Source organism: Rhinolophus hipposideros (genome assembly GCF_964194185.1).
Source record: "Rhinolophus hipposideros genome assembly, chromosome: X".
Classification (NCBI taxonomy): Eukaryota; Metazoa; Chordata; class Mammalia; order Chiroptera; family Rhinolophidae; genus Rhinolophus; species Rhinolophus hipposideros.
In genome coordinates this window covers 98,924,733-98,942,784 of record NC_138046.1, presented here as the reverse complement: position 1 = coordinate 98,942,784, position 18,052 = coordinate 98,924,733, and the positions used below count along the sequence as shown (strand labels likewise).

Sequence of the window (18,052 nt, the reverse complement as noted above, 5' to 3'; positions counted from 1 at the left end):
AGCCCCATCTCTTCTTCTATGTTTTACTTGTCAATCTGTTCTAGGGAACTGTTCTTTACCTTCTACCTTAATCTCCCCTGTCAGTTTGGATTTTAAATCCCTCGCTTACAACCTCCCATGTACTGTGCCTCTCTCCTGCTTTATTCTACCCAGAAGTCCCTCAACTTCCTTCACAGCCTTCATCTCAAATGCAATCAACCTTGACATGAAGATGGTCACTTGAGACTTAAATGTCAGTCAGTTCACTTCAAATCATAGCTACCCATCTTCAGGCCCAAGTATCTTTAATGAACCTATAAAGTACTTTCATCTCACTTTGCAAGTAGAAAACTAAGGGAGAGTGAGCAAATATCACATTGGAATAGTAGTAAAAACAAAGGCCTTGTAATGGCATTTTAGATATGGATTTATTTACAAATGGTTGAATTTTCATTTAAGATATTGAGTTATTCCAATTTTTGTAGGGAAAAGCAATTTATTGTTTATACACTATATATATGTACGTATATATACATATATACGTACATATATACACATATATATATGTACGTATATATACATATATATGTATGTGTGTATATACACACACACTCACACACACACACACACACATATATATATACCGATTGAAAAAATCTTTAAGATTCAGTTTTGTCACACTGGGAAAAATGACACTTTTCAGTCATTTTTAAAATGCCTCCCCACTATTCTGTAAGCATTCCATACGGTAACAGGTATCAGACTCATAGCTGCATGGCAGCATTAGTGTTTAACTATAGTCAGATACAGCAGGTTATAAACTCTATCCATCAAGTTCTCATAAAGAAGACAGGGTAATGATACAATTTAAAGATGATATTTATATTTATGTTCCAGATATGCTGAGCACTTCACTGCATCCTTCCTATCTCGCAGTGATCCTGAGTTTTTTGTAAGGCCTCAGTCTGGAGAATTTCCTCCTTGTGACACCGATAAGATCTACATCGTTGTGGGTTTTAAACCCCGAATAGTCAATAGGAAATACAAAGCAACATTGGTAATACAGGTGAGTTCTATAGAAGCAGTAGTCAAGGATGTTTGATGTCACTAAAGACATTAAATGAATGAGGGAGAAAAGGTTTTACCCAATGATCACAGATAAAGAATTGTCACATTATCTTGCAAAAGTCAACGTATTTCAACTGCTCTTAGTTTTATTTCCTTTTGTCCAGTAAAGAACTTTTAAATATGGACTATAACAAAAAGGTTGTCATCACCAGTGGAAAGTAAGAAATGATTTCCCTTCCATATTAAGGAAATGTGGAAGAGACAAATACTGACTGCAAAGAGATTTGTATATTAACATAATATTTTCTCTAATAACCTATTTGAGGATGTTAGATGATTTGAGATAGAGATTTTTGAAACCTTTAATGAAGGCATACGGTATTGTTAAAATGTTAAAGTCTAAATGAAGAAAATTAAACAAAGGATAAAATTTATTTTGAATTGAAAAAGACACAATGTAAAATGGGCCATTAGTCTGTTAAAGTGATCATTGCATTAAGAGTTAAGGTAAAAACAAATTTTGAAAAAAAATTTATCTCCATAAAGTTTCACAGAAATATTTTGCTAAGAACATTTAGGCTAAAAACAACTTTGAAATTATTTATGAAAAATGCCACTGTTTTGGTAGCATAGGCACAAAGGACATGTAGTCGTGTTTCATGACACAACTGCTAATGCCAGAGTGATCACTAAACTTCTAAAATTAGACACTAATCAGGCAATTCCATGTGCAGAAAAATGTGTTGTTACTGCTTTAATGAATAGAGGAAAGAATAAATTGAGTATTGCTTGAGAAAATTACTTACAATTTTCATCTGTCTCAGTTCTAACAACTCAGATAATAAAAATATAAAGCCTCTGGAGTCTTGCTGCACATAGCCCTTTGCTGCATTGATACTTGATTTAAAATGATCATGTGGGTGTACCTGCTTCTCAAGAATTAATGGCATACTTTTAATCTAAGGGGATTAAGTGACATCTTTAAAAATAGATTTACAGATTACAATGGTGTTTATTTTATCTAGTGTACACTGGACATTTCTGAAATTAACTACTTAGGATACTTTGCCAAGTAAATCTGTGCCTGGTTTCCCTGTGTTGATTTGACAGTTCAATCACTAGCAGCAGAATTGGTGGGTTTTTGTGACAGAAAAATTGGTATATGGCATCAACTCAGAATATGACATTTTCATTTAGTCTCAAGTGGTACAGTTTGATAAAACTTATGTGGGGGAAATTGAAGTGTGTTTAAGAAATCACCATTTTGTTGATTTCTCCGTTTATTCAAAATTCCAAATATGTGTAGAAATAGAGAATAATTAATCTCCACGCACTCATCATCCAGTATGAACAGTTACCAACTCATATCCAATCCTGCTTCAAGTATATTCTCACCTCCTTCCCCACCTTCCATATTATTTTGAAGAAAATTCCAGACATCTTAGTATCTGCAAATATTTTCTATTAATCTCTGAAAGACAAAATTTATAGCCATGATACCATTATCACATCTAAAAATGAACAATTCCCTAATATCAGCACATATAAAATATATATTTAGTGTTCAAATTACCAATTGACTCATAAATCTCAGATTTCTTTAACTTAAAAAAATATATATAGACTTAAAAGAAATTGCAAAAATAATACATAGAGTCCTGAGAATCCTCCCTGCTTTCTTTCCAATAGTGACATCTGATATAGCTGTAGTAAAATATCAAAACCAGGAAATTGACATTGATAAAATACTGTTAACTAGGCTACAAACCCTCTTCCATTTTCAGCATTTTTCACATGCATTTGTGTGTGTGTGTGTGTGTGTGTGTGTGTGTGTGTGTGGTTCTAGGCAATTTGAACCCATGTATACATGTGTATAACTACAGTCACAACTGAAATAAGAGAACTTTCATCACGACAGAGGAACAATGTCTGATGTTAATCAAAATGTCTTCCTTTCAGTATTTCCATGTTAACCCTTTTATAGTCGGGTTCAACACCATAACTCCCTCTCTATCCCTGGCAACCACTAATCTTTTCTCCATCTCTATGATTTTGTAATTTCCAGAATATTATATAAATGGAATCATACTCTATGTAACCTTTTGAAATTGGATTTTTATGCCAAGTGTAAAATCTTTGAGATTCATAGACGTTATTGCATATATCGAATCAATGATTTTGAAATCATGGCTCAAACATTGTCTGACTCCAAAACCCTGCTGTTAATGACAACACCATGATACATGTGAAGAATTTAAAAAGTTATTTTATTATTGAAATAAAAAAAATATTGTTTACATTATCATCTTTTGAAACGGTCGATTTCAAGCATTAACTCAATTGATGCTTGTAATATATATGAAGTCTGTGGTCTTCATTGTGCCCTACTTGGAAATAAAATGAGGATTTTTAAGAACAGTTTAGTTAAATATTAGCCCACACAAACTTCAACAACCATGTTAGCAAGTTTCATAAGTTCCCTTTCAATTAAACCATATTTAGAATTATTAAAAACTGCCTTTTCCCCACTATTAATCAAGGCATATAGCTAGCTTTGGTAGACTAAGTTAACTTGATCAGACTGTTACAAAAAGGAGTGCTATTCAGAGTAGCACTTTTCAGGGTGGACGTGATAACTGTTAAATAGTTCATATAAAATGTGAGAACTACCATAATTATCCAAGACAAAACATATAATGTTTGTACAAAAGTAATATACGTAGCTGGACCTGTTACGACTAGAGACATAACCAGACTTAAGTAATATAGACGACGAGGTCAGACAATTAAGTTCGTGAACTCATCCTAGAAAAAGTACTACATACCTCATTGCTGAATATCACTATGGTCACCTTCGAAGTACCCCCCCTGGGAAGCTATGCACCGACGGCAGTTCCTAGTCCATGCTTCAAAGCATTTTGGAACTCTTTGTTCTGGAATGGCCATCAGAGCTGTGGTCGTATTACCCTTGATGTCCTGAATGTCATCAAAATGTCTTTCTTTCAGTATTTCCTTTATCTTTGGGTAAAGAAAGAAGTCACAGGGGGCCAGATCAGGTGAGTAGGGAGGGTGTTTCAATACAGTTATTTGTCAACTAGCTAAAAACTCCCTCCCAGACAGTGTCGTGTGAGCTGGTGCATTGTCGTGATGCAAGAGCCATGAACTGTTGGTGAAAAGTTCAGGTTGTTTTCATCTAAGTTTTTCACGCAGCCTTTTCAGCACTTCCAAATAGTAAACTTGGTTAACTGTTTGTCCAGTTGGTCCAAATTCATAATGAATAAGCCCTCTGACCTCAAAAAAAAAAAACGGTTAGCAATATTGTTGCAAGAAGTTCGCGAACTTAATTGTCCACCTTGTATGTAATACATTGCTTTTAAAGGACTCATTCTATCATTGTCATGAAACTGTGGAAAATGGCATATGTATATGTTTGTATTTCCTCATAAGCAGATCCTGAAATAAGCACTTAAGTCCAAGTAGCATAATGGCTATGTGATCTCAAGAAACAGATGTAGGGAAGCCAGGATACGAGACAGAAAGGAATGGAAACCAGAAAAGGGCATTTTATCAAGATAACTACCACAGTGGGCACCTGAAATTTAATCCCGTGGGAGTTTTCTGGGAGATAATGTGAAATGCACTAGAATATTTACACCCAAAGGGGTCAGGGAGTTGGGGTTTTTATACACCAGCTACCACTGTTTAGTCATTGATTGAGGAATGCTCCCAAGGATTGTTCATCCCGTGGCAGCACAGCAACCTTCTGGAATTTCTCAAAAACAGAGTCAAAGAAGTACAGGAACTGGCAGTTGGAAGTTGGGGCAAGCGATGAATAAAAACAGCCAAGGAATGTGGGTGGGCACAGACCACATCTGCTAATGGATATCAATTTCCATTCATAAGTGTAAGCCCTTTAAAACAGCTTGGGCATTCGTTCCATGAGGGCATTGGCTTTAGCTGATCCCCTTTCAGACTAGAGAGACGTTACCTAAATATGGAAATTCCATCTGTTTAAAAAATAGTTGTTTTATATCCCACATGAGTGAAGTCATATGGTTCTCGACTTTTTCTATATGACTTATTTCACTTAGCATAATAATCTCAAGATCCATCCATGTTGTTGCAAATGGCAGTATTTCATCTTATGGCAGAATAGTATTCCATTGTGTAAGCAACAAAGGAACAAGACAGACAAAAAACAAAACCTCATAGATCCAAACAACACTTTAGTGGTTACCAGAGGGTAAGGAGAGAGGAGAGTGGTAGAAGAAGGTAAAGGGGGTCAAATATATGGTGATGGAATGATAATTGACTCTGGGTGGTGAACACACAATGTGGTATATAGATGATGTATTACAGAATTGTATACTTGAAACCTATGTAATTTTACTAACCATTGTCACCCCAATAAATTTAATTTTAAAATAATCGTAAAAATATTTCTTTTAAATATTTTTTAATTCAATAAATAGTTGAGGAGTATAGTTATCAATTTGTCATTATTTTGTAAGAATCGACACTGATTCTATGAGGCATTAGTAACATGGAGGTATTGATTTATTCTTACATTATTTTAACTTCTGCTTTTTAATATATATTTTCAAGGGGAGATTGAGTGTAGACGATACAGAAGTATATCTTTACAATGTTTTCAAAACCATAAATGCATAATTATTTTTATTCACAATTTGAATGAAAAAAGTTAACTATAGGTATAAGAACTACAATATTTAGTTTTCATAAAATAAACATTATTACCATATAGAGTGTTGGAATAAAGGACATGAACAACTTCTTACAAATGTATTTTGTATTTGGATTACATATGTTATGTACTATATTCATATACATATATGCAATCAGCATAATTTATTACAAAATTATTTGTATCTTTAATGCATACAATAACATTAAGGACTTTAAAAATAGTGTCTGCGTAGGTAATTATTTTCAAAGGGTCTTGGAGATGTGTTGGGCAAGGTACAAACCCCTATCTGTAGTTCCCATTTAAAATCACTAGGTGTCAGATGGGCGTGTACATCCCTTCATAAAACATACTCAGGAGTACCAAATGTCAGGCATGGGTGTAGGTCTCCTTATGTAGCTCATCCATTTGTACTCATGAAGCAGGTCGTTTGCAGTGTAAAAATTTACAATGACATATGTGCAATCACCAAGATGTAGCTTTGTTTTTCGAATTGAACATCCTTATTGAAGTAAAGTATCATTTCACCCAGTTGCAGAATGGTTCTTGGTATGTTCCACGTTTGACTCATTGATTCTGAATACATAATTACTATGAACACTAGGAATAAGGGCCAGTTATGACTAAAATAGGGCCATTCCAGATGTGCAAGAAATGCCTGCCCTTAACATTCTTTGATAGATATTAAACCCTGATGTTACCGCCATATTCACTAGGCCTGGACTTGTCCTGAATAAGTTTTCTGAACATACATGGTACAATCTTACTGTGAGGAATAAGTCCAAGATGAACACAGGTAGCATCAGGAAATTTTACAAGAGCAATGGGAGTTAAAGTACGTATGAACACCAACATGCAGAAAATGCTAGACTGCCTAGTTTAGTATTGCCATCCTGTGCATATATTCAGAAGAAATTAAAGACTTTAAAATAAATCCCTGTATAAGTGGTACTGACTTGTATTTAGATTATGATTCTCAATCTTTTTGGCACCGTGCTCAGTAATTTCAAACAGTTACATTATGTACTTTCATAATCTAAAAAACAGAAGCTCGACATATATTACCAGTCGGTTCTGAACCACATGTAAATTCTCATGTATAAGTTCATCTTGCAAGGTATTGTTTCCAGTGCATAAAACAAAATGCTTTCCTGAATTTATTTCCATGTTAATTATTTATTATCGGTGCCATTTCAGTTTTATACCTTTCTTATACCTTACATGGAGAAGAGAGAAAGTGTAAATTTGGTAAACATTTTCCTACGTTTTTCTCAGTCCCTGTATATTTTGTATAAAATTTCTCCCTTTTTTTGTTTCCAGACGAAGGAAACGTATGATTTGTATGCTGTCAATGGATTGCCTCAAGTTATTGAGCCACCAAAGAATGTAAAAGCTAAAATTGACGCTACTTACAAGACGTCGAACAGCAAGCCACACTTTCAGCGCAATTTTGTCCTTGAAAATGCTAAACACATAGAGGCAAAGATGTCCTCTACCATCAAGAGTTTTCCTTCATTGAAGAAGAAATAAAGTTTTTCCTAACGTATTTCTTGGTCTTAAGTAGAATTGATTATACTTTTGTGACTGTTATTTCGTGTTTTGGAATATTACTGAGAATAATATTTCAATTACAATAGGTCTTACATATTTTATTCTTTTAATGCTAAACCTATTCTCTGAATATTATGCCTAATTTCTGAATTATGTTGTGTTTTAAAAATGGACTGGATGCAAACACTGGGATTGGTTCACTTCTACAGTGCACGAGGAAATTTATATTAAAGCTGAAAAATGTGAATCAATGACGATACTATTTCAATTATTCAATTACTGGTGTTGCTCAGTTTCTCATGTTGATGTTGCTAATGAGTTTAAAACAGTGATAAAAATTAGCATATAAGATGGAAGGATTCACCATTTTTCGTATCTGCTGTTTGGAATATTATGTGCTATGCAATTGTTTGTTTGTTTGTTTCAGTTACTGTGTTTTTCAGTTCTAAAATTTCTATTTGGTCTTACATCATCCATTTCTCTGCTGTGTCTTTCTGTTTCTTTGATAATACTCTCTATTGTTTCAAACATGTTCATAATTACTTGTTGAAGCTTTTATTTTATTATTTATTGAAGATGGCTGCTTTAAAATCTTTGTCAGACCATTGTAATAGCTCAGCCAACTTGGTGTTGGTATTGTCTTTCTTCATTCAAATTAAGATTTTTTGGTTATTGATTATGAAGAAGGATTTTTATTTGAAACTTCTACACTTTTGGTATTCTGTTTTAGTTGGTTTCATATGACAGCACACCAGCAGGAGAAGACAGGACACCAACTTGTTACTGTCATGGGAGAATAGAAGTCCAGGTTTCCCACTCGGCCTCCATTGACACTCAGGTGCTGGGGGACTGCTTGATACTGCTAGGTGGGGTGGGACTTCCTGCTCCCCACTGGGCTTCCACTGACATCTCTATGGCAGGAGGGCTCTGGTGTCTAGTTCTTGTTCCTCACATGGCTTCCAGTGACACCACAAGGAAGGTGTCCTCATCATGAGTGAGAGGGGGTGAAAGTCCTGTCTCTCCAACCACCTCAGTTGGGAAGAGCAGGAGCGTCTTGTTACTGCAGGGTGTAAGTAGATGTCTAGGCTTTCCATTTGGTCTCCCCTAACAGTGTGGGGAGCAGAGCCTTATTACTACCTAGCAGTGATGAATATGGGAGCCCTGCCCCCTACTGAACCTTTTCCGACACCAGTGGTGGTGGGGGTGGGGGCGAGGGTTGTGGCACTTCGTTACAGCCTGGTACGTATGAGTGTAAAGATGTAGGCCTCCATTTGACCTTCACTGGTGAGTGTAAGACCACAGGTTTTTCCCTATGGTGTTTGGCTGGAGTAGAGGAGTTATTGTCTAAGTTTCTGTCTGCTAGGTTGACCTTTTCCTAGTCCTTTCTTGAGTTCCAAAGTTGTCCTTAGCCAGTCCCTTCCTTTTTCAGACATACAGATTTAGTTACAGTTATTGGGGAAAAAAGGGATAATACATTTATTCTATCTTCCCAGGAAAAGAGGTCTAGCTTCAGATTCATTTAATTAACTCAGAGAGAAAAAATAACACGGATGCTTTTAGTTTCCTCCAGCATCCTTGCCTTTCATTTCTTTCAAAACTCATAAAGGGCTTGGTGCTATGAACCTCTATTCTATGGGAAGCTAACTTCAGCATGACTAACAGACCCCTTTGGGATTTTTCTACTAGCTGCTTCCATTTTTTCAATACCAAGAGAAAGCCTAAAGTATAGGGGCTAAGGTTAAGTCCAGTGCAGTCAAGGTGAAGGGCACTCTGCATTAATGAGCCTCTGAATGCTGGCCGCTCCAAGATTGTCCAGCATTTGAGGCCAGGCCTCTATGTCTGGTAGTGCCCCTGGCCCACAACTCGGGCTTGGAAAATCCCAACCTCTTCGTACAATAGCTTCAAGCACTTGTTACTGAAATTATTGCTATGAACTTTGTAAAAATATGTCAGCATTACTGTTCTTTTTGGAAAAAAAGTCATTTTCTCTTTCCTGATCATAAACTTACAAAAATAAAACAGCCAAATGTTTTGATTAAATGAAGCAAAGAATCAAAGATAATGTCCATAATTCTCTAAGAAAAATGACCTAGTTTTGCCTCAGTATTTATTTGCCTCTCAGATATTCAATAATTGCAATTTTTCTGAAGTCACTTCTTGCACTAAAATAAATTACTGAAGAGTGTCTTACTGCTGACACAGATAATAGTTTGTTACTAATGGAATGTTAACTGCTTTTTAAGGAACTCTGAATGAATCTGCTGATCCATAAAAGATTTATCTAAAGGAATCCAATTCATTTTCTGACTCTACCGTTACCACTGATGTGAAAAATCTTCCGCATTCTACTTTGTTTTAGCCATTGCATTACTGAGAGTGGCACCTGGCTTGTAAAAGAATATTTTAATTGGGAGAGGTGACACATTTAATAATATGTCAAGGCTACCATTTAAGAGACACTCCCCAACAGAAAAATGATATTCAAGCATGTCTTTCAGTGTAAAAATCATCTCCAGAGTATGAGGGTTTGCCCCATTTCAAAGATCAGAAAGACAGTGCTGAAAAAGCATCCTGAAGTTTCCAAAGACAGACAAAACCTGTGACTTTAGCTTCATCCCAGGGGAATTAATCCCCAGTGTGATTTTGTATCTGGGACAACGGCTCACAGAGAACCATGCCAAACTTTAGCAAAAGCAATACTCCATTTCTCAGCAGATGTCTTAGTGGCGTGAATTTCCTCAGTATCTAGAGTGCCTTCTTGCCTTGTGTTCCTTTGTAGGAGAGGTCAGCCCAGGTACAAAATAGCGCCATTTAGAGTATGGTTTGTAAATGGGCTGTACTTTTCCTCCAGATCTGCATGTTGTTTATCATTCTTTGAAACAATGATATGTCTGAAAATAAGACATGCATATGAAAAATTGTGAAATAAGATATTTATACATGTATTTTTATAAATCTCAAAAAAGATTATTTTATTAAACAATTTCCCTTAGACTTAGGAGTGTACCACAGTCCTCCAAGAATAAATACATCTAGTAATTACTTAAACAATAGCTTACAAGTTGTGCAAGTTCTGTTGGCTACATAGATGTATGCAGGCTGTAATTGGTTTTTAAGTTGCTAATGCCTGTGTTTAAGAATAGAAAATGATAAGTTATATGATACAATGCCATTTCATGATAAAAAGAAATGACACTAAATCTACATTTCAGCGTCACTTGCTCATAAGCACAGCATTTAAATTTTATTGCCCATGTAGAGCCTCCAGAAATAAGGTCACCTATATCTATAAGAGACCAAGGCTGGGTGCTTGGAAATCAGCCAGTCCAGAATTGTTACTATAGTACTGGATATAATCTTATTTCTATTTTTAAAATAATAAGTAGACTAATCTCAAATGTAAAGCTCAATGAATTGTATACATCTATGACACCAGTACCCAGATCTAGATATAGAACATAGCTAACAAGAAAGCTCCATTGTACCCTCTCCTACTTAATACAACTCATAAGGTCACTATGATTTCCAGTGATGTCGTTATGGAATGAATAGTTGTGGCTAGTTTTTTTTAAGATTTTTATTAAACTATAGCTAACATACAATATTATATTAGTTTCAGGGGTACATCACAGTGATTCAAAATTTATATGCCTAAAGAAGTGATCACCATGATAAGTCCAGCAACCATGTGACACCATACTACGCTATCACAATATTATTGACTATGTATCCTATGCTGTATAATACATCCTCAAGACTTACTTGTTTTATACCTGGAAATTTGAACCTCTTATTCAGTTCACCATTTCCCCCCTTTTTTAAATTTTCCAATTATATTTGACATTCAATATTATTTTATATTAATTTCAGGTGGACAGCATAGTGGATAGACATATAATTTAAGAAGTGACCCCCCTGACTACTCTAGTACCCACCTAGCACTATACATAATTACCTATTATTGACTGTATTCCATATGCTTTACTTTACATCCCTATAACTATTTGTCACTACCGACTTGTACTCCTTAATCCCTTCCCCTTTTCCACCATGTCCCCTAATCCCCCTCCCATCTATCATCCCGATAATTTAGTACCCATCTAACACCATACATAGTTATTACAATATTATTAACTATATTCCTTATGCTATACCCTACATCCCCATGACTACTTTGTCACAATCAAATTGTATTTCTTAATTCCTTACCGTTTTTCACCCAGCCCCCCAAACACCCTCCCATCTGATAACCATTAAGCTTTTCTCTGTATGAGTTTCTTTTGTTCGTTTATTCTGTTCTTTATATATCACATATAACCAAAATCACATTGCATCTGTCTTTCTCTGTCTGACCTACTCCATGCAGCACAATACCCTCCAGGTCCACCCATGCCACTGTAAGTGGCAAGAACCCTTTCCTGGCCAAGCAATATTCCATTGTATACTCGTATATGTACCACCTACTCTTTATCGATTCATCCATCAATGGATACCCAGGCTGCCTCCACATCTTGGCCTTTGTAAACGATACTGCAATGAACATGTCCTCTCAAAGTAGCATTTTGGGTTTCTTTGGATAAATACCCAGAAGTGGGATTACTGGATCCTTCTTTGTCTCTTGTTATAGCCTTTGTTTTAAAGTCTATTTTGTCTGGTATAAATATTGTTACCCTAGCTATTTTTTGTTTGTTTCCATTTTGATGAAATATCTTTTTCCATCCCTTTACTTTCAGCCTGTGTGTGTCTTTGGACCTGAAGTGAGTCTCTTGTAGGCAGCATATGTAAGGGTCTTGTTTTCTTATCCATTCAGCCACCATATCTATTGATTGGAGCTTTTAACCCATTTACATTTGAACTAATTCTTGATAGATATGTAGTTATTGCCATTTCATTATTTATATTTTAATCTCTTTTTCTTCTTAATTAAGTCTCCCTAACATTTCATGTAATACTGGTTTGGTGGTAATGAACTTCTTTAGCTTTTTATTGTCTGAGAAGCTCTTTATCTCCCCTTCAGTTTTAAATGATAGCTTTGCTAGGTAATCTTGGTTGTAGGTCCTTGCTTTTCATCACTTTTAATATTTCTGCCAATCCCTTCTTGCCTGCAAAGTTTCTGTTGAGAAATCAGCTGACAGTCTTATGTGAGCTCCTTTGTAAGCAACTAACTGCTTTTCTCTTGCTTTTAAGATTTAACCTTTGCCGTTTTAATTCTGATGTGTCTTCATCTGGGCCCCTTTGGATTCATCCTGTTTGGGACTCTCTGTGCTTCATGGGCTAGTATGTCTATTTCCTTCGCCAGGTTTGGAAAGTTTTCTGTCATTATTTCTTCCAATAGGTTGTCAATCCCTTGCATTCTGTCTTCTCCTTCTGGTACCTATATGATGCAAATGTTGGTATGCTTGCTGTTGTTCCAGAGGCCCTTTAAACTATCCTCATCTTTTTGGATTCTTTTTGGTGTTCTGGATGGGTATTTTCTGCTATCTTAACTGCTAAATTGCTGATTTGATCCTCTGCTTCATCTAATCTGTTGATTTCCTGTAATTTATTTTTCATTTCAGTTATCGTAGTGTTTATTTCTGACAATTTTTTTTTTATGTTTTCTATCTCCATTTTTATGTTTCCTATCACTGTTAAAGTTCTCCCTTAGATCACTGAGCATCCTTACAACTAGTGTTTTGAACTCTATGTGTCTGGTAGATTATTTGTCTCCATTTTGTTTAGTTCTTTTTCTGGAGTTTTGCTCTGTTCTTTCATTTGGTACATGTTTCTTTGTGTCCCCATTTTGACTTCCTCCCTGTGTTTGTTTTTATGTATTAGGCAGGGAGGGCTGCTATGTCTCCTGGTCTTAGTAGAATGGTGTTATGTAGTAGGTGTTCTCTGGGGCCCAGTGGCGCAGTCTCCCTTGTCCAGTTGTGTCCCTTGTGTGGGTTGTATGTGCCCTCCTGTTGTAGCTGAGCCTTGAACGCTTTTTGCATGTCAATGGGAGGGATTGACCCTCAGGCTGATTGGTTATGAGGACTGGCTGTGACTACAGTGGAGGACCTGTGGTGCAAAGGCTCACCCTGCAGACCAGGGTTTGCTTCAGTGGGGTTCTGGTGCTGCCCAGTCTGCCCTTTGGGAATGTCATCCTTGGAGGTGGCCGGGTGATGCTCTGGTTTGGTCTGTAGCTGGCCACCAGGCATGCCAGCCCCAGGGCCTCGTAGGAGGGGCCCCACCACAAGCCAACTTTAGTTGCAGCCCGTGCTCTGCCCGGGGTGACCTTGCATGAGCCACAAAGCAATCTACAGATGGCTGCCACTGGCGCTGGGCTTGCAGGTGCCTGTGTGAGGCCAAGCCACAAAATGAGGCTGGCTGCCGCTAGTGCCAGGCTGCAGGCTGCTCAGCAAGAGATACGGGACATGCCAAGGCCCGCTGCTGCTTGTTTGAATTTGTGATCCTTTGAGATATTTTAGTAAAGTCCACAGCATGAGCCAAGACAGGCCATTTGTATGGAAAAGACACTGGAAGTGGCCTGGGGGGGCCCAAAGTTGGGTGGGGCAGGGTCTCAGGAAATCACTGATGTGAAGTGAACAATCTATGTTAGCCAGGTTGATGGAGACTCAGATATGACATGGGCCTGCGTCTGCATGCCTGGAGGAGGGAGGGCTCAACAAAGAAACAATGGATTCTGCCAGCACTTCTATCTGGGAGAAAGCTTTCCCTCTAGCCTTGCCCTGTAGCCACATAACTCAGTTCTTCCCCTTATGTCCCTGATGCCTTTTGAGCTGCTGCCCCAGTGCTGGAGTTCAAAGAAAGTGAGTCCATCAGGGAGTAAGTCTGTGCATGGTCCCTTTAAGAGGAGTGCCTGGGACTCTAGGCATCCTCCATCTCACTCACCAACAATCTCCACTGGTTCTCACAGCCAGAAGTTATGGGGACTTCTCGGCACTGGAACTCTGGGGTTGGGTCCTAGTGTGGGGCTAGTACCCCTCGCTTCTCTAGGGGGAACCTCCCTCCACAGCCAAGATATCACTCCTGATTTTTAATGGTCACACACAGGTATGGGACCAGCCCGTTCAATTTCTCCACCCCTCCTACCAGTCGAGGTGGTTACTTCTGTATGTCCTTAGTTGTAGGACTTCAGTTCAGCTTGAGTTCAGTCGACTGTCAGTGATGGTGGGTCTGTAGTTGTAATTTTGATGTGGTTGTGAGAGGAGGCAAGCATAGCATTTACCTACTCCTCCATCTTGACTGGAAATCTCGGTTGTGGCTGCCTTGAACTTCATATAAATAGAATCATATAGTTTGTCCTCTTTTCTGTTTGGCGTTCTTTCACATAATATTTTGTCAGTGAGGTTCATCCACATTTTATATGTATCGGTAGTTTATTCTTTTTACTGCAGAGTTATATCCCATTGTATGAATATATCACATAATATTCATATATCATATGTGTTTAACCTTTCACCTGTGATGGACATTTGTGTTTGTAGGGACAGGGCCCACAGGCAGATAAGTTAGCAGGCAGTCAAGGTCTCCCAGATCCATGGGAATGCTGCTTATCAGACAGACAGTTCTGTACGCTGGCCAGCAGTCAAGGTCTCTCAGCTTCTTGGGATGCTGAGTGCATGAAAGCAGGCCTGCAGGGCCTGCCAGATGATTTCTCCCACGAAATGCTCTTTGCTTTGCTGTACCTATATAACCTTGCCTCTTCTCCGCCTGAGTGCGGATCACTACCCCTCTGGCCTGCTACCACCGGAGACTCTCCCTGGTCTGTAAGTCGCAATAAACTTATGTCTCACACTCAACCACCTGGTATGTTCTCTGGGCTTGCAGCTTCTCAGGCACAAATCTAGGAACAACTCAGATTCAGTCCAAACAGTGTTGTTCCCAGGTTTGGGTCATTATATACAAAGCTGCCAAGAACATGCTTTCTTATCCATGTTATTTGGTGCACATGTGTAGATATTTCTGTATTATGTATAGCCAAGAGTGGAATTGCTGGATCCTAGGGTGTTTGTTTTTTAGCTTTTCTAGTTACTGTGAAAGAGTTTTCAACTGTGGTTTTATCAATTTACCCTCTGGCCAACAATGAGAGTTTCAGCTACTTTTTATCCTGCAAAACATGATTTTGTCAGTCTTTTTAATTTTAACTATTTTGGTGTTTGTCTAGTGATACCTCATTAAGGTTTGAAATTGCATTTCTTGATGACTAATGATTTTGAACACCTTTTCATATACTAATTAGCAATCTGTTTTGGGAGCAAACTCTTTTAATATAAAAAGTATCATAATACCCTCAAGATCCATTCATGTTGTCTCTTGAGGGTGTTATGCTAAGTGAAAGAAAGACAAATACCATATATCACTTATATGTGGAATCTAAAAAAAGCTGAACTTGTGAAAACAGAATAGAATGATGGTTATTAGAGGAGGGCATTATGGAAATTGGGGAGATGTTTAAGAGTACAAACTTGCAACTTAGATAAATAAGTCCTGGAGATCTTATAGTGACTATAACCAACAGTACTGTTATAAACTTCAAAGTTGCTAAGAAACTACATCTAATTGTTCTCAGTACAAAAAAAGGAATGAGAATTATGTGTCATAATAAAGTGTTAACTAATTCTACTGTAATAATCATTGCAATATATAAATGTATCAAACTAACATGTACACATCAAACTCACACAATATTATATATCAATCATCTCAATAGAAATGAATCATAAATTATATATTTTTATTTTTTTACAGATCTTAGATAAAAACAGCTGTCATTTCACAAATTCCCTAAAACCACTCATTATTATTCCAATTTAATAAACTTGAAGACTAGAAATCAGAATCACATAAAGCCACAGGTCAATGGTAAGAAAGTACTGTAACCACCAAGGCTTATCTCAGAGCTTTTCAACTTTTTACTTTTTGTTCTGTGCTAATCAGAAAATGTCTAGAGCACAGTGTCCATCACAAATTATCAGAGGCACATGACAACACTGACTAAATCAGTTCTGTCTCAAACATAACTTAGAACAATGCAAATGTTAAGAGTTTAGGATAAGTTTTCATAAGGCATGATCAGTTTGACACACATGGGTGTTTTATAATTTTGAGTACTGAATCATAAATACAGATGTGTGAGTATTCAATATGTATGAATGAGTGTATAATATACAGAACTTTTTAGAGACACGTGCAACCATAAATGAGCATTCCTCTAAAAAGCTCTTGACAGTTCATTAAGCCTCACAAGTTGCCTGAGGCACATAAATGACAAAAACTATGTACATTTCTGAAAGAGAGACAGAGTCCCAGAGAGACTCAGGTCCTAAAATGAAAACAGAACTCCATACTTTGGCATGAAGACTGAGTCAGATGGTTGTGTTTAAATCCTGATAGCAATTTCTCATACTGGGAGTTGGACTGAAAATGCAGCCACCTCCATTCCACCAAGAGGTCTGAATCTACCTGGGCCACCAACAACATAACACTTGGACACAAGTGCTAAGATTGTGTCACCATTACTGGCTACACATATGAAAGTAAGTGCTACCAGTAATGTGATTTTGCCTTAAAATCAGATGAATTTAATGTTAATTGAAACAATTGAATAATAATGTCTCAAAATAAGTTCTGAGTTAGACTTCAGTATGAGTCCTAGGTGAGTCACTTAATAACCACCTGAGCCTTCATTTCCCTCATTGTAGCATGGAAGCTGGTAAACCACTGTCTTCACCTTTTCTTAGAGTTATAGAGACAGTGTACATTAAGTAGTGCTGCAAACTTAAAATTAGTAGGGTGATAATACAAAACACAATTTTCATTAGAATTTTGGAACTTAAAAGAGTGCCTATCTCCCAGGAGCAAGTACAGAAAAAAAAATAAAGTAACATATTAAAAGTCCTTTAGACTGCCCATTGTTGGACAGTTGTCAGTGCTCAATAGATTTGTGATGATTCCTTGTACACTTCTGTCTACTTTTATTTTCAACATTCTCCAAAATAAAATGTCTTTAAAAAGTCCTTTAAAGTTAAAGTAATATCTAAATATAAGGGGACACTACTATAGTGCTATGGTTCTCACAGAGTGGACCCTGGGACCAGCAGCATCAGCAGCTGTCTGGGATCTGATTTGAAATGCAAGTTCTTGGGTCCCATCGATATACCACTAAAGTGTGAAAATCATTGATGTAATGAAAATAGTATTGATCTGTGTTGGAAGAGGTCGTCAGGAGGATGTAATCACCAGTTGAACCTTGAACTGGACCTAGGCGATCAGAAGCTCCTTACCCACCCACCCCCAAACCCCCTAGAAGCCACTTTAAGAACCCAGCCTTGACAGTAATGTGCTATTGAAAGCAGCTAGATAGTAAACATGACAATATACAGAACTATTTAGAGACACATACTACTATAGAGGCGTCTATATAAATGTTAGGATTCTGGTGGGCGGGTGTGGAGGTCTACTCCTGCTGCGGGCGAGGGAGACAAGTTAGGTAAGTACCTAGGTTCCCTTGCTTATTAACCTGACACCTACTGATCTGGAGTGGCCTCTTCCTTCAGTCTCTCCTTGCCCTCTGTGTGCAGGGGCCAGTTTCAAATTTCACCCAGGGTACCCTCGAGGTTCCAAACCAATAGTCCAGGAGTTAAGAGATAGGAATTTTAGTTGAGGATCAACTGGTTTTACGTATAACCTTGGGCAAGCCACTTACCTTTCTTATCAGTTTCCTCATCTCCAAATGAAGTCTGGACCATATCGCCTCCTGGG

At 37.4% G+C, this 18,052-nt stretch overlaps 1 protein-coding gene across 1 annotated transcript in view; it reads left to right on the top strand.

Annotated features, from left to right (window-relative positions):
• The window catches only part of CFAP47 (cilia and flagella associated protein 47), a 365,678-nt gene extending 358,294 nt beyond the window's left edge, over positions 1–7,384 (top strand). Inside the window, exons 63-64 of the mRNA XM_081043051.1 lie at positions 877–1,045; positions 7,073–7,384. Of these exons, the coding sequence (XP_080899177.1) occupies positions 877–1,045; positions 7,073–7,282 (379 nt within the window). The 3' untranslated portion in view covers positions 7,283–7,384. The remainder of the gene's footprint in view (positions 1–876; positions 1,046–7,072) is intronic.
• The last annotated feature ends 10,668 nt before the right edge of the window (positions 7,385–18,052 follow it).